We start from the raw sequence: 27,642 nt of genomic DNA on the forward strand, positions 1-27,642 counted from the left end.
TATAAATATTAATATATGCCTTTATTAGCCTTTAGTTTACCAATGTAGTCACGTAACTTACTGATCTGGTGCTGATGAGATCCGTCAAGATCAAACGATCATTTACTGATCCTGTTTCATCTCATTGGAGTGACAGGAGGTGTAAATACAGCGCGCGGATGCGTTCAGAGGCCCGCACAAAGAATGGGATCTGCCACCGTCTGAATGTAGATTAAAACCTCATGATCTTATATGGGATTTGTGTTGTACAGGGATACGCTGCCCATAATATTACGGGGTCCGGGCTAAAACCCCACCTGCCTCGGATGTATACAGGGAATATATCACCTAGAAATTTTTTAATTTTTTTTACCTAAAAAAAAACACTTTAAAGCCGGAGAGTGATACATTTTATTTTGACTAATCTGTTTTTATTTTTAGATTGTAGATTTTTATTTCTTTTTATTTCCTGTACATGATTATCTCGCCTGAGCTGCTGATTGCATCATTTAGAGATTTGTTCTACAGCAGTTCATCACAGAACCGGAAAAAATTTTGTGCAAAAAAACGTAATGAGAAAAAAAACCGCAGATTAACTACCAAAGATACAAGAAGAATCAGAGGTGAAACAACCAGGAGCCATTTTCCTCCAGTGCTGTCATATTGCAGAACTGCAGCCTCCCTGGAGGCCAGAAGTACAAGGTGTTCAGTGCTCAGAGACACGGCTGAAGTGAGGAGGCTGAGCCCGACCACCACTGAGCAAGACACAGAAGTACAAGGTGTTCAGTGCTCAGAGACACGGCTGAAGTGAGGAGGCTGAGCCCGACCACCGCTGAGCAAGACACAGAAGTACAAGGTGTTCAGTGCTCAGAGACACGGCTGAGGTGAGGAGGCTGAGCCCGACCACCACTGAGCAAGACACCGAAGTACAAGGTGTTCAGTGCTCAGAGACACGGCTGAGGTGAGGAGGCTGAGCCCGACCACCACTGAGCAAGACACAGAAGTAGAAGGTGTTCAGTGCTCAGAGACACGGCTGAAGTGAGGAGGCTGAGCCCGACCACCACTGAGCAAGACACAGAAGTACAAGGTGTTCAGTGCTCAGAGACACGGCTGAAGTGAGGAGGCTGAGCCCGACCACCGCTGAGCAAGACACAGAAGTACAAGGTGTTCAGTGCTCAGAGACACGGCTGAGGTGAGGAGGCTGAGCCCGACCACCACTGAGCAAGACACCGAAGTACAAGGTGTTCAGTGCTCAGAGACACGGCTGAGGTGAGGAGGCTGAGCCCGACCACCACTGAGCAAGACACAGAAGTAGAAGGTGTTCAGTGCTCAGAGACACGGCTGAGGTGAGGAGGCTGAGCCCGACCACCACTGAGCAAGACACAGAAGTACAAGGTGTTCAGTGCTCAGAGACACGGCTGAAGTGAGGAGGCTGAGCCCGACCACCGCTGAGCAGGACTTCCTGATAGCTGTGTGTGCTGTGTATGGGAGACATCATAGCCGCTAGTCTCCATCCACTAGCTCAGAGAAAGCTAAAAATTAGAGATGTGCACACACAGGACGGCTTATACTGAATTAACAGGTGCACGTTAGACACCCGGGGATTTTATGATTACACATTCTCAGAGGACTCTATAACATTGGTTTCTTGCAGTACCTGTGATGATGTGCACTGTCTGCATACGACCTAAAGATCACATATGGTCCAAGAACGATAACTCATCCTCTCACTTCTTCTACAGAATGAAAGCTTCTGCCTGAGAGAGAAGAAGAAGAATCGGGAAGGAAGAAGCCAAAAGGGGATCTGCACCTGCAGAACTTTCCAGGAGAGAAGACATTGTATGTAGAGAAGAGAAGATACCGGACGAAGAATGAGCGAGACGGGAGACAATGAGCGCTCCAAGACGGCGGAGACTGATGGACGCAGCGACGCTCGAAGCGAGGTAAGCAGACGTTACAGAAAAAGGGAAGGAGGAAAACAACTGCACCTGGGTCAGGGGATCTGTACGGGCAGAACGTGGTCGGGTTTGAGGTCGGACAGTTTGTGTTGTCAACCGTTACTGTCAATGAAACATCTGCACCTATATGACGAAACCTGCTCACATCTGACTGCTGTCACTCCCTGCATGGGAATACAGTCACATAACAACATTATAAGAGTTTTTTTTTAATTAACAGTCATTAATCATATCTTTCATTAGTTGTTGATCACATCTTTTCGTCATCGATCACATTTTGTATCAGTCCTCAATCGCACATTTTCCTCGTCAATCACATCTTTTAAAAAATAATCACTTTGGACTGAACTGTCAGAATAACAATTGTTCATTCCCATATACAGTACAGACCAAAAGTTTGGACACACCTTCTCATTTAAAGATTTTTCTGTATTTTCATAACTATGAAAATTGTACATTCACACTGAAGGCATCAAAACTATGAATTAACACATGTGGAATTATATACTTAACAAAAAAGTGTGAAACTACTGAAAATATGTCTTATATTCTAGGTTCTTCAGAGTAGCCCCCTTTTGCTTTGATGACTGCTTTGCACACTCTTGGCATTCTCTTGATGAGCTTCAAGAGGTAGTCACCGGAAATGGTTTTCACTTCACAGGTGTGCCCTGTCAGGTTTAATAAGTGGGATTTCTTGCCTTATAAATGGGGTTGGGACCATCAGTTGTGTTGTGCAGAAGTCTGGTGGATACACAGCTGATAGTCCTACTGAATAGACTGTTAGAATTTGTATCATGGAAAGAAAAAAGCAGCTAAGTAAAGAAAAATGAGTGGCCATCATTACTTTAAGAAATGAAGGTCAGTCAGTCTGAAAAATTGGGAAAACTTTGAAAGTGTCCCCAAGTGCAGTTGCAAAAACCATCAAGCGCTACAAAGAAACTGGCTCACATGAGGACCGCCCCAGGAAAGGAAGACCAAGAGTCACCTCTGCTTCTGAGGATAAGTTTATCCGAGTCACCAGCCTCAGAAATCGCAGGTTAACAGCAGCTCAGATTAGAGACCAGGTCAATGCCACACAGAGTTCTAGCAGCAGACACATCTCTTCAACAACTGTTAAGAGGAGACTTTGTGCAGCAGGCCTTCATGGTAAAATAGCTGCTAGGAAACCACTGCTAAGGACAGGCAACAAGCAGAAGAGACTTGTTTGGGTAAAGAACACAATGAATGGACATTAGACCAGTGGAAATCTGTGCTTTGGTCTGATGAGTCCAAATTTGAGATCTTTGGTTCCAACCACCATGTCTTTGTGCGACGCAGAAAAGGTGAACGGATGGACTCTACATGCCTGGTTCCCACCGTGAAGCATGGAGGAGGAGGTGTGATGATGTGGGGGAGCTTTGCTGGTGACACTGTTGGGGATTTATTCAAAATTGAAAGCATACTGAACCAGCATGGCTACCACAGCATCTTGCAGCGGCATGCTATTCCATCCGGTTTGCGTTTAGTTGGACCATCATTTATTTTTCAACAGGACAATGACCCCAAACACAACTCCAGGCTGTGTAAGGGCTATTTGACCAAGAAGGAGAGCGATAGGGTTCTACGCCAGATGACCTGGCCTCCACAGTCACCAGACCTGAACCCAATCGAGATGGTTTGGGGTGAGCTGGACCGCAGAGTGAAGGCAAAAGGGCCAACAAGTGCTAAACATCTCTGGGAACTCCTTCAAGATTGTTGGAAGTCCATTTCCGGTGACTACCTCTTGAAGCTCATCAAGAGAATGCCCAGAGTGTGCAAAGCAGTCATCAAAGCAAAAGGTGGCTACTTTGAAGAACCTAGAATATAAGACATATTTTCAGTTGTTTCACACTTTTTTGTTAAGTATATAATTCCACATGTGTTAATTCATAGTTTTGATGCCTTCAGTGTGAATGTACAATTTTCATAGTCATGAAAATACAGAAAAATCTTTAAATGAGAAGGTGTGTCCAAACTTTTGGTCTGTACTGTATATTACATTGCTCAGTGTAAAATTAAACCTATCATTTGCTGAATATATATATCTTTTTAAATCTAATGTAAATGCCGCTGTTCTCCTGAATCCGACGATGCTTTTCTTTTTTTCCTGCACCTCTCCATTCCTGAGATATGGCCTCTTCTTCCTTGTACATAAATCTAGTCTAGTTCTCTAAGTGGGCGTGGTAGTCAACAACACGCTCACAGAGAAGAGTTGAGGACCACGCCCACATTGCTAACAAGGCTAGATTTACATACAGGGAAGAGGGGGTCATATCTAAGGAAAGGAGAAGCTCAGCAACAAAAGAAAAACAGCGTCTTATTCAGGAGAACAGCGGCATTTATACCATGTAATAAAAAATATATGTTTATAGTAAGTTACAGTTCTCCTTTAAGGGAGATTTAAACAGGAGACAATCATCTTGCTACATTGCAGATTATTGTCAAATATCTGCCATTGTTAAAAGGCCTTTACTAAAGTAGTGTGTATGTGAGCAAGTTCATGAAATGTAGGACTTATCGCTCAACACAGCGCTGTGACATAATAGGACTTGTACTTGGAAATCTGAGAAAACAAAGCATCTTGGTGATTAATGTTTCCTAAATATACATGTGAAACAGCCGGTGACATTTGTTATTACAACATCCATAAAGTTCAAATCTTAAAGGGAAAGTTCACTTTCAGCTTAACAAGTTAATAGCCCGTCCAATTACACAAGACCAATAAATTATGTTTTCTTAACCGTATACAACATTCACGCTGCCTGTCCCTGTCTGTCACAAACTGCAGGACACCCACAAAGGATGACATTTTTTCTAGCAACATTTTTTTCACAGAAGTTATAAACTATTCTGAGTGTTTCACTTTAAGAATTTAGAAAATGTTCATTACAAACATAAAGTTCTAATAACAATTATTCAGATTAGTTACCGGTGATTTCCCCTTTTGTCTTATGTTTTAATCTACTCCTAATGATGTCCTCTCGTATTTCTTCACGACCCCTGGTACAGTCTCCTTCGAGGTCTCCACAATTCGAGGAACTGGAGAGTGTTTTCCTAGATAACGCAAGTGCTTCTACAGAGGTCATAGGAGATGGCGAGAGACCCTGGAAATCTGCTCCCCCATCTCCAGCCTGCGAAAGGAGAGGTAAGGTCACCCTTCATGTGGTCCGACCACAACACCCACCCGGAACAGTCTTGTACTTACTGCAGAGTCAGAAAGAAACTTTGCATAAATCAATAGTTCAAGTGATGATCTGAAAAAAAAAAATTCAATATACCTTATTAGAAAAATATGCTTCTTTCTCCACTTATTAGCCTTTTTTTTCCCTCCCACACTTCCTGAATGCATAGAAAAAAGTAGCTAAAATCTGTCATGGTCATAACCAGACTGAGGGATCAGATTACAGCTGCATATTGAGGACTATGGAGAAGAAAGTAGCAGAGTGAGAGAGACAGAGAGACTCACACAAAATTGTGCTGCTGCTTTTTAGTGAGTGTTTTTTTCACCGCATTGCTGGATTTACAGCCACACTGCTCAGTAGTGCTGTATAATATCCCCCATGCCGCAGCTGCTGCTCCTGAACATGTGTTACATGGAGACAGGAGAGCAGGAGTCCCTCAGGTAGGCGTGTGCTGTGTATGGAAGACATCATAGCAGCTAGTCTACACCCAGCTAGTCTATGGAGAAGGAAGTAGAAAAATGAGACAAAGAGACTCACACAAGCCTGTGCTTTCTAGTGAGTGTTTTATTTCACCCCACTTTACAGCGGCACTTCTCAGTAGTGCTGTATAATATCCCCCATGCTGCCACTGCTGCTTATGAACATGCGTTACATGAAGACAGGAGAAGGAATCCCTCATGAATGTATATGCTGTGTATGGGAGACTTCATAGCCACTAGTCTACATCCAGCTAGTCTCTGAAGATGGAAGTAACAAAGTGAGACAGAGAAACTCACACAAACCTGTGCTGCTGCTTTCTAGTGAGTGTTTTATTTCACCCCACTGCTGGATTCACAGCTACACTGCTCAGTATAGCTGAATAATATCATCCATGCTGCTGCTGCTTCTGAACAGGTGTTACATGGAGACAGGAGAGCAGGAATCCCTCAGGTCTCCATGGTCTCCACCCACTAGCCCAGAGAGAACTGAAAGTTATAGCTTGAGCCCACAGAGGGGAAAACTGATAAAAATGCAGGATACATGTAAGAGCGGCTTATTCTGAAAGATCATCTGAGGTGACTTTAAACCTTGGAAAGCTGGGTGACAGCTGGCGGATGTAATGCTAACTATTGTTGCTTTCACCCAACTTTCCAAAAAACAGACATCACTGCCTGCTTGATGGAAAGTTCTTGCAGTTGGTATCTATAAATCAGGCGGCTGAGGTTCCTAGTGATCGACCTTCCTGCTCTATAGATATTAAAGTTCAGCCGAGCGATCACTTCCCCTTTCCTCCAATTCATGGAAACTATCTAAAATGAGATAATCGCAGATAACACGAGATTCTGGAATCGCAGCTCAATAAACCTTATCAGAAATGAAACACACCGACAATTAAGTAGTATATTGTCTCCGGGGAGAGGTGTCAGATCTTCTCTTACAGAGGAACTGCTATTTACAGGTCACTAAAAATAACTGAAAAAAGGGAATAACACCGGCCCTACATGGCGGTACATACCGCAGCTGCATAGTATCATATTATACCGCCAGCTCCTTGTAGTGTAGCTGTACTGCCATCTAGTGGTGCTCACCTGTCACCACTCCTGACACCCTGTGTACTAACTACTTGCATTCCCCATTTCATATAATTGTTTTTTTAGAACTTTGTGTTTTGATGATCCTCTGTTATTCCTCCTGGAAATTAATTCTCCTCCATTTCCATTCCAGGCCTGTCAGCCTCCGTTCTCTCGCTGCACACAGAAGAATTTCTTGAGCTACTGTCCACCGCACAGACCAGGCGTCTGGATGAGCAGAGAGCGCTGCTGCCCGACCAGGTTCTTCCACCCAAGAGACACTTTTCGATGCCCAATTACCGACAGTTTTCCCTCCCGTCCGATGATAAAGGGATCGTCTCAGAACTGCAGCGCAGGAGGGGGGGGTCTTGGGCTGGACGAAGTCGTAGAAGGAAACCTCCTTCAATCAAAATACCTGCCCAGGAGGAGCTGTATACCACCATCTTAGGACATCAGGTGAGAGCTGCCTTGTAATAATAGTAGGGTAGTAAGAATTATGAATAAAAGCATCCCTGGTGATCTAGAGCTGAGAAAATGAGTTAATGAGAGCATCCCTGGTGGTCTAGTATAGTAGAAAAAGGGATAATGAGAACATCCCTGGTGGTCTAGAGCTGAAGAAGGGGTAAATGAGAGCATCCCTGGTGGTCTAGAGCAGAAGAAGGGGTAAATGAGAGCATCCCTGGTGGTCTAGAGCAGAAGAAGGGGTAAATGAGAGCATCCCTGGTGGTCTAGAGCAGAAGAAGGGGTAAATGAGAGCATCCCTGGTGGTCTAGAGCAGAAGAAGGGGTAAATGAGAGCATTCCTGGTGGTATTGTGTAGTAGAAAAATGGTTAATGAGAGCATCCCTGGTGGTCTAGAGCTGAAGAAGGGGTAAATGAGAGCATCCCTGGTGGTGTAGTAGAAAAAGGGTTAATGATAGCATCCCTGGTGGTCTAGAGCAGAAGAAGGGGTAAATGAGAGCATTCCTGGTGGTATTGTGTAGTAGAAAAATGGTTAATGAGAGCATCCCTGGTGGTCTAGAGCAGAAGAAGGGGTAAATGAGAGCATTCCTGGTGGTATTGTGTAGTAGAAAAATGGTTAATGAGAGCATCCCTGGTGGTCTAGAGCTGAAGAAGGGGTAAATGAGAGCATCCCTGGTGGTCTAGTGTAGTAGAAAAAGGGTTAATGAGAGCATCCCTGGTGATCTAGAGCTGAAGAAGGGATGAATGAGAGCATCCCTGGTGGTCTAGTGTAGTAGAAAAAGGGTTAATGAGAGCATCCCTGGTGATCTAGAGCTGAAGAAGGGATAAATGAGAGCATCCCTGGTGGTCTTGTGTAGTAGAAATTGGGTTAATGGGAGCATCCCTGGTGGTCTAGTGTAGTAGAAAAAGGGTTAATGAGAACATCCCTGGTGGTCTAGAGCTGAAGAAGGGGTAAATGAGAGCATCCCTGGTGGTCTAGAGCTGAAGAAGGGGTAAATGAGAGCATCCCTGGTGGTTTAGTGTAGTAGAAAAAGGGTTAATGAGAGCATCCCTGGTGATCTAGAGCTGAAGAAGGGATAAATGAGAGCATCCCCGGTGGTCTAGTGTAGTAGAAAAAGGGTTAATGGGAGTATCCCTGGTGGTCTAGAGCTGAAGAAGGGGTAAATGAGAGCATCCCTGGTGGTCTAGTGTAGTAGAAAAAGGGTTAATGAGAGCATCCCTGGTGGTCTAGAGCTGAAGAAGGGGTAAATGAGAGCATCCCTGGTGGTCTAGAGCAGAAGAAGGGGTAAATGAGAGCATTCCTGGTGGTCTAGAGCAGAAGAAGGGGTAAATGAGAGCATCCCTGGTGGTCTAGAGCTGAAGAAGGGGTAAATGAGAGCATCCCTGGTGGTCTAGAGCTGAAGAAGGGGTAAATGAGAGCATCCCTGGTGGTGTAGTGTAGTAGAAAAAGGGTTAATGAGAGCATCCCTGGTGATCTAGAGCTGAAGAAGGGATAAATGAGAGCATCCCCGGTGGTCTACTGTAGTAGAAAAAGGGTTAATGGGAGTATCCCTGGTGGTCTAGAGCTGAAGAAGGGGTAAACGAGAGCATCCCTGGTGGTCTAGTGTAGTAGAAAAAGGGTTAATGAGAGCATCCCTGGTGGTCTAGAGCTGAAGAAGGGGTAAATGAGAGCATCCCTGGTGGTCTAGAGAAGAAGAAGGGGTAAATGAGAGCATTCCTGGTGGTCTAGAGCAGAAGAAGGGGTAAATGAGAGCATCCCTGGTGGTCTAGAGCTGAAGAAGGGGTAAATGAGAGCATCCCTGGTGGTCTAGTGTAGTAGAAAAAGGGTTAATGAGAGCATCCCTGGTGGTCTAGAGCTGAAGAAGGGGTAAATGAGAGCATCCCTGGTGGTCTAGAGCAGAAGAAAGGGTAAATGAGAGCATCCCTGGTGGTCTAGAGCAGAAGAAGGGGTAAATGAGAGCATTCCTGGTGGTATTGTGTACTAGAAAAATGGTTAATGAGAGCATCCCTGGTGGTCTAGAGCTGAAGAAGGGGTAAATGAGAGCATCCCTGGTGGTCTAGTGTAGTAGAAAAATGGTTAATGAGAGCATCCCTGGTGATCTAGAGCTGAAGAAGGGATGAATGAGAGCATCCCTGGTGGTCTAGTGTAGTAGAAAAAGGGTTAATGAGAGCATCCCTGGTGGTCTAGTGTAGTAGAAAAAGGGTTAATGAGAGCATTCCTGGTGGTCTAGAGCTGAAGAAGGGGTAAATGAGAGCATCCCTGGTGGTCTAGAGCAGAAGAAGGGGTAAATGAGAGCATTCCTGGTGGTATTGTGTACTAGAAAAATGGTTAATGAGAGCATCCCTGGTGGTCTAGAGCTGAAGAAGGGATAAATGAGAGCATCCCTGGTGGTCTAGAGCTGAAGAACGGGTTAATGAGAGCATCCCTGGTGGTCTAATGTAGTAGAAAAAGGGTTAATGAGAGCATCCCTGGTGATCTAGAGCTGAAGAAGGGATGAATGAGAGCATCCCCGGTGGTCTACTGTAGTAGAAAAAGGGTTAATGGGAGTATCCCTGGTGGTCTAGAGCTGAAGAAGGGGTAAATGAGAGCATCCCTGGTGGTCTAGTGTAGTAGAAAAAGGGTTAATGAGAGCATCCCTGGTGGTCTAGAGCTGAAGAAGGGGTAAATGAGAGCATCCCTGGTGGTCTAGTGTAGTAGAAAAAGGGTTAATGAGAGCATCCCTGGTGGTCTAGAGCTGAAGAAGGGGTAAATGAGAGCATCCCTGGTGGTCTAGAGCAGAAGAAGGGTTAAATGAGAGCATTCCTGGTGGTCTAGAGCAGAAGAAGGGGTAAATGAGAGCATCCCTGGTGGTCTAGAGCTGAAGAAGGGGTAAATGAGAGCATCCCTGGTGGTCTAGAGCTGAAGAAGGGGTAAATGAGAGCATCCCCGGTGGTCCTGTGTAGTTGAAAATGGGTTAACGGAAGCATCCCTGGTGGTCTGGGGAAATGAAAATGAGTTAGTGAGGGCATCTTTGGTGGTCTGACGTAATTCAAAGAGGTTAATGAGAGCATCCTTGGTGGTCTAAAACAGGGATAATGGTTAATGTGAGTATCCCTGGTGGTCAAGGGCAGTAAAAATGATCCCTTGTGGTTTAGGGAGGTGAAGAAGAGTTAGTGAGACCATTCCTGGTGGTCTATGACAGCAAATAGGAACATAAAGATGATAGACAGGACTGTGTCCTAGAGGTAGCGACAACAGATGTTTTATATTGCTGGCTGGATTAAAACAACTAGAGAACAGCGCAAAATCCAAACACAACATTCTTGGAATTACCTTTTAATTTCAACCTTACCCGATCTCCACCAGTCTCCACTTACTGGCTCATCAAGACACAGGGAAAATTGCAGGAAATGCCTGCTCAGCAAATCATTGAGTTAGTGAGAGCATCCCTGGTGGTCTAGTGTAGTGACAAATGGTTTATGAGAGCATCCCTGGTGGTCTATTGTAGTGACAAATGGTTTATGAGAACATCCCTGGTGGTCTAGTGTAGTGACAAATTGTTTATGAGAACATCCCTGGTGGTCTAGGGCAGATAAAAGGGGTTAGTAATAGCATCCCTTGTGGTCAGCAGCAGTAACATTGGATTAGTAAGAGCATCCTAATGGTCTTTGGCATTGGAAAAGGGTTTGTGAGAGCATCCCTGGTGGTCGGGGGCCACGTAAAAGGGTTCTGAAGAGCATCCCTGGTGGGCTATCATAGTGAAAATGGTTTATATAAGCATCCCTGGTGGTTTAGGTGGTATAAAAGGGTTTGTGGACTTCCGGTCCCAGCGCTGGCTGCAGAGGAGTGAGAGAGAGGAGCTCCGCATCACCCCGGCAGATCTCCCCCCCCCCCCCCCCACCCCGAGAAGACCTGGTGACCGGGAAAAATGTCCAAAAGAGGAGCGGATGACGCAGGGGATCATACTTACCGGCCGATGGACAGATACGTTCTCCGGAGGGGCGAGAAGGTCCCAGTGAGCAGCGCAATGTGCAGGAAGCATCCAAGATGGCCATTGCCACCAATGAACAAACACAGCATGCCAAGCAGCAGCCGGACACAGGGCCAGAATGGAAGGAGGAACAGGTGAATGAGACCCAGGAGGAGACGGATGAACGAGGTGAAGGGACAGAATATGGGGAGACAGCAAAACAGAAGGATAATGGGGCATACAAAACAGGCACAGCAAGTCCCAGACCTGCAAATCATAAAGATCTGGCCCAGGAGGTAGCCAGACTCATTGCCCCAGATATTACACACTCCCTATCTAAAATGGTACAGCAAACTTTGTCTGATTTTAAAGGAGCCCTGACTGAGCAAGAAGAGAGAACTGAAGAAGCTGAGAATAGAATTAGGAAGTTTGAGGATGATAATGATCAGACAAACAAAGATATTAATCTGTTACAAAATAGTGTGCATATACTAGTAGACCGAATTGAGGACCTGGAAAATAGATCACAAAGAAAAAACTTGAGCGTAGTGGGTCTCCCACAAACGGTTAAACCCCGACAACTACAGAAAATATTTGAAGACGATCTATCAATAGCTCTAGGAATAACCCCTAAAAAAAGAGTGGAAAGAGAGCACAAAATTGGTCCTCTAAAAGCAAAGAACACGCACACTGGAAATATGAGACCAAAGCAAGCTATTGTGACATGCAGAAGTAGTGCTGTTGCAGAGTGTGACATGCAGAAGTAGTGCTGTTGTAGAGTGTGGCATGCAGAAGTAGTGCTGTTGCAGAGTGTGACATGCAGAAGTAGTGCTGTTGCAGAGTGTGACATGCAGAAGTAGTGCTGTTGCAGAGTGTGACATGCAGAAGTAGTGCTGTTGCAGAGTGTGACATGCAGAAGTAGTGCTGTTGCAGAGTGTGACATGCAGAAGTAGTACTGTTGCAGAGTGTGACATGCAGAAGTAGTGCTGTTGCAGAGTGTGACATGCAGAAGTAGTGCTGTTGCAGAGTGTGACATGCAGAAGTAGTACTGTTGCAGAGTGTGACATGCAGAAGTAGTGCTGTTTCAGAGTGTGACATACAGAAGTAGTGCTGTTGCAGAGTGTGACATGCAGAAGTAGTGCTGTTGCAGAGTGTGACATGCAGAAGTAGTGCTGTTGCAGAGTGTGACATGCAGAAGTAGTGCTGTTGCAGAGTGTGACATGCAGAAGTAGTGCTGTTGCAGAGTGTGACATGCAGAAGTAGTACTGTTGCAGAGTGTGACATGCAGAAGTAGTGCTGTTGCAGAGTGTGACATGCAGAAGTAGTGCTGTTGCAGAGTGTGACATGCAGAAGTAGTACTGTTGCAGAGTGTGACATGCAGAAGTAGTGCTGTTTCAGAGTGTGACATACAGAAGTAGTGCTGTTGCAGAGTGTGACATGCAGAAGTAGTGCTGTTGCAGAGTGTGACATGCAGAAGTAGTGCTGTTGCAGAGTGTGACATGCAGAAGTAGTGCTGTTGCAGAGTGTGACATGCAGAAGTAGTGCTGTTGCAGAGTGTGACATGCAGAAGTAGTGCTGTTGCAGAGTGTAACATGCAGAAGTAGTGCTGTTGCTTTAAAAGCATTCAGCTACTATTAGAAGTAGCAAAAGCACATGAGACAGAAAGTGTTATGCTCCAGAAGCATCCAGCAACTAGAGGGGTTAACACAGTCACAGGAGAAGGAGGAGTGTTTTAGCAGAGCCCCAGGGGGATTGTGGGGAAGTTGTTTACTGTCTGGCTGGAGCCGAAGAGAAAGGTGGTGTGTATGTTCTGTATCTTACAGAAGCGCCCCTGCAAGTGAAAAGGATTCAAGTCAGGAGTGAAGCTAAGCACAGGTCAGGTAGAGTTCCTGAACTAACAGTGCAGAATATTGTCAGGCAGAAAGATAAGGACTGGAAGAAATGGTGTCACAGGGATCATCTCTCTCAGCAATCCCCCCCCTCCTCCATCTCACTGTACTGTAAAGAATGCTGTGTTCATTAATGTGCCTTTGCATTAGAACTGTGCTGTCCTTTACTACTGGGAAGACTGTGAACTGCTGTGCTGCTAAAGAAACTGTTCTGTTTGTCACTGGAGCCTGTTGCTGATAAGACTTAACTTGCACTGGCTGTGCGGCTTCTTATTAAATGCTACTGTTCTACCGTTTATGAGGACTCTTGTCAAGTGTGTCTGGTCAGCAAATGAAACAACCTACGTGTCTGTGCCTGAGGGTCAATACCCCTGTGTGCCTGAGAGAAGCTGCAGCACATGGTCTATGGTCGCCCTGAGTAACGGTTCCCCCAGGATTCCAAAGAATTCATGTAACCTGTCTCGCCCCTATCTGAACATAGCGGCGTGCGTGTAGCACAATTGCTAAATACCTGGACTTTAATGACAAAGAAACAGTGCTGCAAACATTCAGGAGCCACTAATGCTTCAGGGACACAAGCTAGTTGTCTTCAATGACTATTCTGCAGAGGTTAATAAGAAGAGGAGAATGGTCAGTGACTGTTGCTCCAAACTGTTTAAAAATCAGATACAATTCCAGCTCTTATACCCGGCAATATTGAGAGTAAGGCAGGAGGATGGCGCGTCCAAAAGCTTTGAAAATCCAGCAGAAGCTAGAGAGTTTGTGGACAAGTTACTGGGAGACAGTGGTCAAGTGAGAAGAGACATGCAGAAGACACAGCATACATGGACAGAGGACAACCAGGACTAAGAAGGATTGGAAGAATCCGGAAGCCAGAGAACAAGTCAATTGAGTCAAAGGCAAAGACCGCCACGAGGAAACAAATTGTGTCACTGCTGTAAAAAACAAGATACCGTGATGGACAGAAATAGAGACATTCGGCCTGAGATGGTGACCTAAAGGAACCTTTCAGATGTCCAGATGGAAGGGGGTGAACATTAATGGACCTTTATGATCATTTATCTCTTATATCTTTTTTTGATGAAAAGAGTAATGTGGAAGTTAATTATCACATAGTATTTGAGTAATACTCTATAATTATGCCGGGGAAAGGAGTTGTCAGGGAAGGGTAGTCAGAAAAAAGGAAGTCAAAAGAAAAGATTTAGAGGAGATGGTTAGGACTGTTGTATTATGGTTAGTTGTTAAAATGTTTATTTTTGTTGGGGGGGAAACGTTCAGGGTGGTCAAAGAGAAATTATTCACAAATGGATGATACAAGTGATATATCGCAAAAAAATGAAAAAAAAAAACGTAATATGCAAATTATATCGTGGAATGTAAAGGGGCTTAGAGCCCCAACTAAAAGATTGATGGTACTAAGACACATAAAGAAGCTTAGTGCTGATATTGCTTTACTGCAGGAAACACACCTGAAAAATGAAGAATTATTTAGGATAACAAAAATTATGGGTGGGAGAGGTAAGAAAGGCAGGAGTTTTAATATTGTTACATAAAAATTTAGCATACAATGTCAAACAGATAGAGCGAGATGAAGAAGGAAGATACCTTATGCTGAAGATGGAAGGGAATCTGTATAATTAATGTACTGTATATGCACCCAACATTAATCAAAAACCCTTTTATGAAAAATTGCGTACTAAGCTGCTACAAAATATGGGAAGGAAAACGGTAGTGGGAGGGGATTTTAACAACGCACATTCCATAAATGAAGATAGGCGAAACCCGGAAGAGACAGGAGGAAAAGATAGTAGAAAAATAACCCTATTAGCAGAGTTAATAGAAGATACAGGTCTAGTAGATATTTGGAGGATGGAGTCACCAAATGAAAGAGAATTTACGCATTTTTCCCATCCATATCAAACATGGTCTAGAATTGACTATATATTAGTTAGTAGGGAACAGTTAGATGGGTGTAGAGAGGTGAAAATTGAAGAAATTGTGATTTCGGAACATACACCAATTACCCTTAATTTACTTGAACAATATAAGGGAACAGACCACATATGGAGATTTCCAACGTTTCTTCTCAGGGACCAGAAATTTAAAACTGTTATGCAGGATTGGTGGGAGAAGTGCTCTTATTATAACCTCGAAGAGGGTATAAGAACCCAAACATACTGGGAAGCGGGAAAGGCGGTGCTAGGAGGAAAACTGATAGCATATGTACACACATTAAAAAAAAAAATACTAAATTTGAGGAACTGAGTAAAGAATTGAGAAAACGATACCTAGATTTTCAGCAACAAAATACTGGGAAAAAAAGGGAAGAATGGAAAAAGGCCAAAAAAGATTTTGATATGTGGGCGGAAAAAAAAGAAATGTTTAGGAGATCACAAATGGAGGTAGACCTGAGAAGATATGGGGATAAGGCAGATAGACTATTGGCAAACCTAGCTAAAGGTAGAAGAGAAAAAAGAAGTATATTAAAGCTTAAAAACAGAGATGGTAAAATAGGGGATAACCCAAAGGAAATAAGCGCAATACTACAGGAATGCTCTACTAGGCTTAATAAGGAGGAATTGCGAAATGACAATGGATGGGAGGAATTCTTGGGGAAAATTAAAATGCCTAATATTACAGAAACACAATTGCTAATGTTAAATACCCCAGTTACGAAGAGGGGGTAAAAAACACAATTAACAGTCAAGCACCAGGACCAGACAGTTTTACAGGAGACTTTTTTAAGGTCATGATCCAGCAGATAGTCCCCACTTTAACCCAATGGGAAATTTACTAATGTAGCTCATATTAGCTTGATTCCGAAAGAAGGGAAGGATTGGGAGGACCCGGCATCATATAGGCTGATTTCATTGATAAATCAAGATATAAAAATAATATCGAAGCTTATGGCGAATAGACTGGCAGATATACTCCCAACATTGGTGACACAATCACAAGTGGGGTTTGTGAAAGGGAGGAGCGCAGTTACAAATGTTAGACGTTTGCACTATTGGTGCTGGACGCAATAAATAAGGAACAAAATAGTTATTCTAAACAAGGCAATCCAGCCTTAGTCACGTTGGACGCAGAGAAGGCGTTCGATAAAGTAAAATGGTGCTGGGTTGGACAAGTTTTGGATAAAGTGGAGATAGTAGGTAATTTCAGGAATCTGATGAAGGGTTTGTGAGAGTAAAACTAGTGGACAAGAACAGGAAAAACTGGGAAACGGCTTAATGAGACCTGGTTGTCTAGGGTAATAGAAAGAGGGTTAGAGAGAGCATCCTGCTGGTCTAAGACAGTGATAAAGGGTTAATGAAAGCACCCATGGTGGCTCAGGGCAGTGACAAGGTGTTGATGAGAGCATCCCTGGTGGCCTAGGGCAGCAAACTGGGTAACAAGAGCATTTCTGATTCTCAGCAGTGAATCTTTTCAGCTTCTTCTCCCTCCTTTGCACTGAGATCATGAAGGACTCTGCCCCGGTGCCGACCAGGAGCTTTATAGTGGCGGCTCCATTAATACAAGGCGTGGCGCTTTTATCTCAGTATATAATATTATAATCAGGTGACTTCATTATAAAATACCTCGTCCTTTATGCACAGGGGGCAGTGAGTGGATTTTTTATTAATGAGGTCATGGGTGAGGTTTTTAGTGCAATGTGTGATGGAAATCATTTCCAGGAAGAGCTGCAGGAAGGCGCGATGTTTTCATTCTGAATTCCTATTTCTCAGCCAAATCAGAGGTCGGTGGGGAAGGGATAAAGGAGGTCGCTGGATGCAACCAGAGCCAAGAGGAAAGGACGACAGGCGGCGATTATGTAGAGTAGGTGGAAGGTTACATTATGTCATGTATGAACAGGAAACTATGTTTTATACTGAATAGTCAAAATATTTTATTTTTTAGGAATATTTTATTATTTTTTTTCTTACATTCTTTTAAGAGTACTATTAAGGGAGTACCCCAACAGAAGAACCAGACAGCCCTGGTGTCTTTAGATGATGTAGAAAGAGGGAAATCCCTTATATTGTGGTCATAGCATATGGCAATCAGAGTTAAACGCTACTTCAGAGGTTTCTCCGATCCCACTTGTAGATCAGATTTCTCAATCCCGGCTGTAGATCAGGTCTCTCCGATCCCGGCTGTAGATCAGGTCTCTCCGATCCCGACTGTAGATCAGGTCTCTTCATCCTGGCTGTAGATCAGGTTTCCCCGATCCCGGCTGTAGATCAGGTTTCTCCGATCTTGGCTGTAGAGCAGGTTTCTCAATCCCGGCTGTAGATCAGGTTTCCCCGATCCCGGCTGTAGATCAGGTTTCCTCGATCCCGGCTGTAGATCAGATTTCCCCGATTCCAGCTGTAGATCAGGTTTCCCCGATCCCGGCTGTAGATCAGGTTTCTCCGAACTCGGCTGTAGAGCAGGTTTCTCAATCCCGGCTGTAGAGCAGGTTTCTCAATCCCGGCTGTAGATCAGGTTTCCCCGATTCCAGCTGTAGATCAGGTTTCTCCGATCTCGGTTGTAGAGCAGGTTTCTCAATCCCGGCTGTAGATCAGGTTTCCCCGATCCCGGCTGTAGATCAGGTTTCCCCGATCCCGGCTGTAGATCAGGTTTCCCCGATTCCAGCTGTAGATCAGGTTTCCCCGATCCCGGCTGTAGATCAGGTTTCTCCGATCTCGGCTATAGAGCAGGTTTCTCCAATCTCAGCTGTAGAGCAGGTTTCTCGATCCTGGCTGTAGATCAGGTCTCTCCAATCCCGACTGTAGAGCAGGTTTCTCGATCCCTCTGTAGATCAGGTTTCTCCAATCCCGACTGTACAGCAGGTTTCTCGATCCTGGCTGTAGATCAGGTCTCTCGAATACTGGCTGCAGAGCAGGTCACTTGGATCCCGGCTGTAGATCAGGTTTCCCCAATCCTGGCTGTAGATCAGATTTCCCCGATCCTGGCTGTAGATCAGATTTCCCCGATCCCGGCTGTAGATCAGGTTTCCCCGATCCCAGCTGTAGAGCAGGTTTCCTTGATCTCGGCTGTAGATCAGGTCTCTCCGATCTCATCTATAGAGCAGGTTTCTCTGATCTCGGCTGTAGAGCAGGTTTCTCTGATCTCGGCTGTAGAGCAGGTTTCTCCGATCTCGGCTGTTGAGCTGGTCACTCAGATCCCGACTGTAGATCAGGTCTCTTGATCCTGGCTGTAGATCAGGTTTCCCTGATCCCAGCTGTAGATCAGGTTTCCCCAATCCAAGCTGTAGATCAGGTTTCCCCAATCCCGGCTGTAGATCAGGTTTCTCAGATCTCGGCTGTAGAGCAGGTTTCTCAATCCCGGCTGTAGATCAGGTTTTTCCAATCCCGACTGTAGAGCAGGTTTCTCGATCCCGGCTGTAGATCAGGTCTCTCCAATACTGGCTGCAGAGCAGGTCACTTGGATCCCGGCTGTAGATCAGGTTTCCCCGATCCCAGCTGTAGATCAGGTTTCCCCGATCCCGGCTGTAGATCAGGTTTCCCCGATTCCAGCTGTAGATCAGGTTTCCACGATTCCAGCTGTAGATCAGGTTTCCCCGATCCTGGCTGTAGATCAGGTTTCCCCGATCCTGGCTGTAGATCAGGTTTCTCCGATCTCGGCTGTAGATCAGGTTTCTCCGATCTCGGCTGTAGAGCAGGTTTCTCGATCCCGGCTGTAGATCAGGTTTCTCCAATCCCGACTGTACAGCAGGTTTCTCGATCCCGGCTGTAGATCAGGTTTCCCCGATCCTGGCTGTAGATCAGGTTTCTCCGATCTCGGCTGTAGATCAGGTTTCTCCGATCTCGGCTGTAGAGCAGGTTTCTCGATCCCGGCTGTAGATCAGGTTTCTCCAATCCCGACTGTACAGCAGGTTTCTCGATCCCGGCTGTAGATCAGGTCTCTCGAATACTGGCTGCAGAGCAGGTCACTTGGATCCCGGCTGTAGATCAGGTTTCCCCAATCCCAGCTGTAGATCAGGTTTCCCCGATCCCGGCTGTAGATCAGGTTTCCCCGATCCCAGCTGTAGAGCAGGTTTCCTCGATCTCGGCTGTAGATCAGGTCTCTCCGATCTCATCTATAGAGCAGGTTTCTCTGATCTCGGCTGTAGAGCAGGTTTCTCCGATCTCGGCTATAGAGCAGGTTTTTCCGATTCTGGCTATAGAGCAGTTTTCTCTGATCTCGACTGTAGATCAGGTCTCTCCAATCCCGACTGTAAAGCAGGTTTCTCGATCCCAGCTGTAGAGCAGGTTTCTCGATCCCCGCTGTAGATCAGGTTTCCCCGATCTCGGCTGTAGATCAGGTTTCTCCGATCTCGGCTATAGAGCAGGTTTCTCCGATCTCAGCTGTAGAGCCGTTTTCTCCAATCTCGGCTGTTGAGCTGGTCACTCAGATCCCGACTGTAGATCAGGTCCCTCCGATCCCGGCTGTAGATCAGGTCTCTCCGATACTGGCTGCAGAGCAGATCACTTGGATCCCGGCAGTAGAGCAGGTTTCTCCAATCTCGGCTGTAGAGCGGGTTTCTCTGATCTCGGCTGTAGAGCATGCTTCCGATCCTGACTGTAGAGCGGGTTTCTCCGATCTCAGCTATAGAGCAGGTTTCTCTGATCTCGGCTATAGAGCAGGTTTCTCTGATCTCAGCTACAGAGCTGGTTTCTCCAATCTCAGCTGTTGAGCTGGTCACTCAGATCCCGACTGTAGATCAGGTCCCTCCGATCCCGGCTGTAGATCAGGTCTCTCCGATACTGGCTGCAGAGCAGATCACTTGGATCCCGGCAGTAGAGCAGGTTTCTCCCATCTTGGCTGTAGAGCAGGTTTCTCCAATCTCGGCTGTAGAGCGGGTTTCTCCGATCTCGGCTGTAGAGCATGCTTCCGATCCTGACTGTAGAGCGGGTTTCTCCGATCTCAGCTATAGAGCAGGTTTCTCTGATCTCGGCTATAGAGCAGGTTTCTCTGATCTCAGCTACAGAGCTGGTTTCTCCGATCTCGGCTATAGAGCAGGTTTCTGCAATCTCAGCTGTAGAGCTGGTTTCTCCGATTTCGGCAGTAGAGCCGATTTTTCTGATCCTGGCTATAGAGCAGGTCTCTCCGATCTCGGCTATAGAGCAGATTTCTCCAATCTCTGCTGTAGAGCAGGTCTCTCCGATCTCGGCTATAGAGCAGATTTCTCCAATCTCTGCTGTAGAGCAGGTCTCTCCGATCTCTGTTATAGAGCATGTTTCTCCAATCTCGGTTTTAGAACAGATCTCTTTGATCCCTGCTGTTGAGCAAGTCACTCGGATCCCGGATGTAGATCAGGTTTCTTGATCGCAGGTGTAGGTCAGGTTTCCCCCATCCCAGCTGCAGAACAGATTTCTCGATCCTGGCTGTAGATCAGGTTTCCCCGATCTCGGCTGTAGAGCAGATCTCTCCAATACTGGCTGCAGAACAAGTTTCTCGATCCCGGCTGTAGATCAGGTTTCCCGATCCTGGCTGTAGAGCAGATCTCTCCGATACTGGCTACAGAGCAGGTCTCTCCGATCTTGGCTATAGAGCAGCTATCTCCAATCTCGGCTGTAGAGCAGGTCAATCGGATCCCGACTGTAGAGCAGGTTTCTCCGATCTCGGCTGTAGATCAGGTTTCTCCAATCTTGGCTGTAGAGCAGGTCACTTGGATCCCAGCTATAGAGCAGGTTTCTCTGATCCCAGCTATAGAGTAGGTTTCTATGATCCCAGTTGTAGATCGGGTTTCCCCTATCCTGGCTGTAGAGCAGGTCACTCAGATCCCTGCTGTAGAGCAGATCTGTCTCTCCAACCTCGGCTGTAGATCAGGTCTTTCCAATCTCGACTGTTAGACCAGGTTTCTCCAATCTCATCTGCAGATCAGGTCTCTCCAATCTCGACTGTAGATCATATCTCTCCAATCCCAGCTGTAGAGCAGGTCACTCTGATTCTGGCTATAGAGCAGGTTTCCCCGATCCCGGCTGCAGATCAGCTCTCTCTGATCTCTTTTGTAGAGCAGGTTTCTCCAATATCAGCTGTAGAGCAGGTTCCTTCGATCCCAGATGTAGAGCAGGTCTCTCCGATTCCAGCTGTAGAGTGGGTTTCTAGGAATCTGGCTGTAGACCAGGTCTCTCTGATCCTGGATGTAGACCAGGTCTCTCTGATCCTGGATGTAGACCAGGTCTCTCTGATCCTGGATGTAGACCAGGTCTCTCTGATCCCGGATGTAGAGCAGGTTTATCTGATCCCAGATCTAGATCAGGTTTATCTGATCCCGGATGTAGAGCAGATCTCTCCAATCAGAGACCTATATACAAATGGGCCCCCGTACGTCTGATCCTGGGATCGCATTTTAGTTTTACTAGAAAATGAGGCAGAGGAAGGAGAGGAACATACGACTGCGGGACCAGACTACACATTTGTTGTCTGTGACCATAGAGACACATAAATTCAAATGGGAGCTGCATACAGGACAATTTTAAGGTTGCTTTATTTTGTAATTTTAGATGCATTGAAGCATTAAAATAAAAATCTTGCAAAGGTATACACACTCCTAACCTAGGAGTGGGACTAGAATAAAACAGTGCTGTGAATACATTGTCATCTCTGTCTTTTGCTCTTTACTTGCAGTCTCAGCGCATGAACGACCAGCGCAGCTCTCCGCCTATCCCTCAGGCTGCCGCCGATCTGTTTGAGATCTTATTCCGCCTTCAGGGAAACCGATTGGACGAACAAAGAGTGGAAATGCCAGAGGCACTGGGGGGCGCGTGCTCCTAAGAAAAAAATCCGGTCAAGGGTTTGTTCTGTAACCGATAATTATTAGACCCCACTGTATCCGACTTCGACACCGGGAAGTTGTGTCTCAATGGGCAGAGACGCTTTCCTTTATTTTGACCACCAAGACGAAGGACAATGCGAGGATGAAGTCAATGCAGAAGTCAAAAGGAAATTGAGACACTTTTTTTTGTTGTTTTTTTGACAAAATATGGGGAAAATATATTTTTTTCCAATTGGAGTGAAAATTAGTTTTGCAGAAAGTCTGTGCCTTTTCGAAATATTTGATAAAACGGATCCTTAATATAAGAATAGCTAACGGTGAGACGCCTCATATCGGACCTAGACCTTCCGGACAAGGTCTACCATGGTGTCTTAAAAAAAAGAGCAAACCAAATCATCCAGAAACTTGACAAAGTACTTTCGCTTGCAGCTTATTCAGTAGTATTGACTTTTTTATGTACGAGGCAAGTGCCTAAGGCGGCAATTTTAGAGGGCAACAAATTTTTTTTGTTACATTTTGGTTGTTTGATTTATTTTAACCAACCTTGGAGATCCAATGGAGGATTATTAGAATGTGAAGTATAAGAATGAAGGATACTATGATCAATTAGAGCCCCGCTTCTACTACATGTACACAAATATATGCATTTTTTTTAGACCATAGGTAATGGTGGACTAAGAGTGATCTGGAAGGAGGCTATAATCCTAGTATCACCTTTTTGTTTTTGCTGTCCCTGAACTGGGAGTGGGGAGTGCTCCGGGTGACCACGTATTTGTGGACCCCTTAAGCCATGGGCCCACGTTCACTGCCCTAACGGTCAGTCTGCCCCTCTTTGGGGGTGTATTTTGTAACCTGTATTACTGTCTTGTGAGCGACCACCAGATGGTGACCATGTATGAAGACATTATCTGCTGTACAGTACACTGCCTTCCTTTACTGCACAGGCTTGATTATTGTAGTATATTGTGTAAGACTACTGGAATAGGATTTTTTACAATATTAGACAAGACATATAAATATTCTCATGATAGCAAATTTTACACACGTTACCTGATGCAATTTTTTTAAAATCGACTACTGATTCTTACTTTTTGACGACTACTTTTAGTTAAATTGGTAAATGTTCCCAAATGCACTGAGCTAAGATCTACTCTCTTAGGTTGACACTGTAGTAAATAGGGTCTTATTCACATGTGTGACCTGTACGACGGGAGATGTAACGTTTACACTTTTCAATAGTGAAAATATCTCTCAGAATGCCGTGCGACATCGTATCGTTAGATTTAGAAAAATTGCCAGCGATATTATTCGATTGAAAATGGAAGTTGTAAAAACTCGGTCTCGGACTCCTGACTCATTTTGCAAGTTGCATTTTCGACCTTAGGTCTTAGCCTATAAAAGGTAACACTTTAAGTATTCATATAACGTTTTTCTGAAATCTGATTAATAAAGCATTAAGAAAAGGGTCCGGTATTAGTAATCAGATTTTTCTGAAAAGGAAAGAAATTGGAAATTTTTCAAAATAAATTGTCATCTTCTGAGTTCTTGGAATGAAGAATAGAGGTTTTAATAGACTTGTAAACAAAATTTAAATGTTACTATCCAGAAAAATAATGACATATATAATTAAACTTTTTTTTTTTATTTATTGATCAGTCTTTGCACAGCTATGAATCTTTGTAATATACTCCATGAGCTTATTTTTCTTCCTTTGTTTCCAAACACTGTGCTGTTTTATCTCCCTACTTCATGCTCTTTGAGAAGCTGCTTTGATCTGCTGCCCTATCAAAAATTTCTGTTCAAGCGCTATTTACAAACACTCTCCTGTGTGATCTTCCCCTCCCCCATGCTCAGACAGTGAGAGTGTTTGTAAATACTATCTGAGTACGGATTTTTGCTAGGACAGCAGATCAAAGCAGCATCTAAAAGAGGATGGGATAGGCAGATATAACAGCACTTTCAGCATGGTGTTTGATAGATTAGATAATGAAGAATGTTACAAAGATTCATAACTTTGCAAAGGCTGATCCATAAACAAAAAAAATAAAATAAAGTATTCTTTAAAGATATATTATGTTGTTCTAATTTGGAGAGGACTTCGCTATTTGACCATCAGATGCAGCCGTAGACCACCACCTTTACCAATCACGTATCGGTTAATCAGAAATCACAGCTGATCGAAGCAGAACTTCATTGTTTAATATTGTTTACTGTGATTCCAAAGTGGAGTCCTAAGTGAGATCCTCCATCTGTACTACATCCATATGGCCTAGAGCAGGGTTCCCCAACTCCAGTCCTCAAGGCCCACCAACAGGTCATGTTTTCAGGATTTCCTTAGTATTGCACAGGCAATAATTCCATCACCTGCACAGGCAATAATTCCATCACCTGTGCAATACTAAGGAAATCCTGAAAACATGACCTGTTGGTGGGCCTTGAGGACTGGAGTTGGGGAACCCTGGCCTAGAGTATGGGTGGGCTAAAGTGCACAAGCCCTCCAGACATACTGTAAGGTGGTCTTTCCAATAGGAGCCATTCTGAGGTTTTTGCTAGGTGTACAGGGAGTGTCGATTCGGGTTGTGCTGTAATAGTTTTAATGAAAACAAGCTAACAATGTGCCTTTAACAATTCACAACAGGTGACGCCATCTTTCTAACCTGCAGTTTTGTATTTGCAAAAAGTGTAATAAATAAATGCAAAAGTTTTAATACGTTCATTGGTTAAATTGTGGCTTCCATTACCCGTAACCAATCTGCAGTGTATATGGTGGGATATTGACTCTATATAAAATTGAAAGCATGGGTCTGTACAAAATAGCCCGAGGGAAGTGAACAATAAGGATGGAACACAATATACTTATATTTTTGAATGTTTTTAATAGAAAATATACACATTGACTAAAACAACAAGTCATTTACAAATGGCTGCCTGCAAGAGAACGTGCAAGTGGCTTATTTCTAAGTGCGCTCCCTATTGTTTGTCATTATACCAGATATAATGTGCTGGAAAATCTTACGCACGTCCATCTTTCTTTGCATAAGTCAATAATACACAAGACTAATTAGGGGAAAGGGACATCTCCACCATCTTGCAGCAGCCAGTAGTTCCCCTTCCCCTGCTGGCAGACCTTCTATAAATGTTAAGAATGATTCTCTGTCAGAAAAAATGAATCTAGTTAAAACATTTTAATAGGTAAGAGAGAAAGAGGGAGAGGAGGGGGATGCAGCTGCAGTTTATTCTAATTCAAGGAAAAAGAAGGAGGAGACAGAGCTGATTGGCTCAGAGTAGACTGCCCAGCTCTGACATCACATTGGGAACTTAGAAAGGATGGAAAGGGAAAATGTGTCTGTGCGGCAGAGGGAAAACTGTGTATTGATAGAGAAATTCTACCTTTGGGGCCTGTATTTTACATTTCTTATTCCCCTGAAGGATATAATCACAATGTTTTCACTTGTAAAGGAAGAAATTCTGATAATATTACATTATTGTCAAAATACAATACTAATAAAATTGATAAAGTGTCTCCAAACTTCAGCTTAACCTTAAAGGGGTTGTCCAGCCAAGAAACCATTTTTTGAAAATGTCTCAGAATGGCATAAAATAAAAGTAAATGAATGGTGGCAGCGGTGACCTACTATTCCCATTGATTGGCAGCAGGGGTCACGTGTACGTCATCACTGGAGAAGAGATTGGCGGGAGACTGGGACACATCGTAATGGAAGTGGTGGGGTCATCGGTAAGATGAGTATGAATACTTTTATTATTTTATTTTTTATTAATTAATAATTTATTATTTTATACTAGAAACTAAACTAATAATGGACAATCCCTTTTACTGTTGAATTATTTTGATGTGTGGGATGACGGTCTATTAATTTGCTCAATTAAAAATGTAACAAATTGGTGTCCTACGGCCACCGAATTACAATGTAGTGTAGTATTGGGTGTCAACTAACCATGCCGTCATCTGGTATTGTCCTCAAAATTGGTAAATCAATTGTAATTTCATCACAAGACTTATGAGACCAGGTCCGGGGATGACCATAAAAAAATGGAGGCTTCACAAAAAAAATTCTAATTGGCCCACCATTCTGGTGTTGACTTTAGCCACTCTGGACAAAAGGGCCCTTTGTTTGTTTTATACTCCACTCACTTTCTATGTATCTTAGGTCATTGGTTTTCACTGGGAAAGGGTCCAACCAGGGTTCAGGACCTTCTCTCAAAGTTCCCCGTAACAGCCATATGGTCTATGGTATTTACACCCTTAACGAGGCCGAAACATATCTTACAAAACATTAATCTTGAAGCATCTTGAACTTTCCACACCTGTGATGATAAATTCCTATGTGAAGCTCAAATTTCTATCTCCAGTCCCTAAAGAAAATGTCTTTATATGAGCCCTGAACAAACAATGAGATATTTCGGCTCGTAGGCATGGAGGGTATAAAGACACTTCCTTCAGCAAGTGACCATGAGGTTGTCCATTCCAAATCACCAATTCAAGATGTTTCCAGGCATTATGGTGAAGAAATACCCCAGGGGTTTCTGGACTCCGGAGAGGGAGTAAGGAATGGATGGTGATGCATACACGTCTTTTGTGTTGACTGTGTTTCTTCTGGGCTGGCAGGAGAAGGGTAACCATACTGCGATGAAGGAGGGGTTAAATATATGTTATGTCCCATCTGGTCAGCATGCGGACTAGATACGTCTTTGTTAGGTGGATGCTCCATAGATGGAGTGGAACAATAGTTGGGCACGGTATTTTGGCAATTTGGTGATTTGGGATAATGAGCTTCTGGTAGCCAATGGGCATGAGGAGACATCTGCTGTCCTCCACCTGGATATGAAGCCTCCGGCACCGTACAGCCTGATGGACAAAAGTGAACCTTCCAACCTCTATGACCACCCCATTGACATTGCGTCACACCTGATGAGAATGAGCCACTTCGGGAATAGGGTTGGCAATTACCACCATAGTTTACCATAGGAAGATGTGATTGGCAACAGCTGGTTTCTGATTGCGCTCCTGGTAAGTAAGGTGGAGCGGAGCCAGGTGGAGCACTGTGGTAGCAAGAACTGCTCAGGTCTATGTGTGGTAAAGGAGGAGGCTTGACTGGTTCTTTGGGTCGAGGTCGGGGGGTCTTCTTTAGCTGAGGAGGTCCAGTGTTTGGGACAGCAGGTGTGCTCCTATTTAGTAATTGGCTGCTTTCTTCAAAAAGTCGTAAGATATCCCTATGGCCGCGATCTCTTGCCGCATGTCTGGGCTGATGACCTACATGATCCGATAGGTCACGATCTGCCTGGTGTTCCAGGAGAAGTCGAACGGCTTCATAACTTCCTTCTCGCGCAGCAAGGAAGAGGGCGGTCTGATCCTATTTCATAGTTTGTAAAGGAAGAAAAAGGGCAGTAGAAATGTTAGCAGTAGTAAAAATATTACATTGGACGCATTTGCCTAAATTTTGATTTGAAGAATGAGAAAAACTCTAAAAACGTGCATAGAGGACATGCATAAAGGACATGCATAAACCAATCTCTTAAAAGTTAAACTGTGAGACTTGTCGACCAAAATGAGTTTCTAAATAATTCCCCAACAGATGACTCCAGGAGACAGAATTATCAGCTGTTGGCTTTTAATATCCAATCTGTTTGATCTGTTGTTTAGCCCTTCTAGTCTTGTCTTCTTACCCTTTTATCTTGGAGGTCTTTGTTTGCTCCATTGCTCAAAAGTGTCTTCATTGCTGGGACATTATTTACTGCCGCAGCCCAGTGTAATGCAGATTTACCTATAGAAAGAGCAAACGAAAAGGATGAAGAAGTCAACCAAACCAGAAGATGATGCAGCTGTTACCAATGACCAATGGACTTTAGTTCAAAATGGAGTCTACATTATCTAAAGCTGCATCGAAATA

At 44.4% G+C, this 27,642-nt stretch overlaps 2 protein-coding genes across 8 annotated transcripts in view; one reads left to right on the forward strand and one right to left on the reverse strand.

The window, feature by feature from the left end:
- The window catches only part of GPSM3 (G protein signaling modulator 3), a 145,272-nt gene extending 122,076 nt beyond the window's left edge, over window positions 1-23,196 (forward strand). For all 6 annotated transcript variants that reach the window (XM_073641898.1, XM_073641899.1, XM_073641895.1 and 3 more), the window contains exons 2-5: window positions 1,722-1,922; window positions 4,965-5,100; window positions 6,842-7,143; window positions 21,586-23,196. In XM_073641898.1, the coding sequence (XP_073497999.1) occupies window positions 1,851-1,922; window positions 4,965-5,100; window positions 6,842-7,143; window positions 21,586-21,732 (657 nt within the window). In that variant the 5' untranslated portion in view covers window positions 1,722-1,850 and the 3' untranslated portion in view covers window positions 21,733-23,196. The remainder of the gene's footprint in view (window positions 1-1,721; window positions 1,923-4,964; window positions 5,101-6,841; window positions 7,144-21,585) is intronic.
- Window positions 23,197-24,656: 1,460 nt separating this feature from the next.
- NOTCH4 (notch receptor 4) overlaps window positions 24,657-27,642 on the reverse strand; it is a 107,700-nt gene continuing 104,714 nt past the window's right edge. For both annotated transcript variants that reach the window (XM_073641888.1, XM_073641889.1), the window contains 2 exons: window positions 27,419-27,516; window positions 24,657-27,105 (listed from right to left, as the gene is read on the reverse strand). In XM_073641888.1, coding sequence (XP_073497989.1) covers window positions 26,251-27,105; window positions 27,419-27,516 — 953 coding nt within the window. In that variant the 3' untranslated portion in view covers window positions 24,657-26,250. The remainder of the gene's footprint in view (window positions 27,106-27,418; window positions 27,517-27,642) is intronic.

Source organism: Phyllobates terribilis, unplaced genomic scaffold (genome assembly GCF_046119375.1).
Source record: "Phyllobates terribilis strain yellow unplaced genomic scaffold, ASM4611937v1 Scaffold_7__3_contigs__length_470593459, whole genome shotgun sequence".
Classification (NCBI taxonomy): Eukaryota; Metazoa; Chordata; class Amphibia; order Anura; family Dendrobatidae; genus Phyllobates; species Phyllobates terribilis.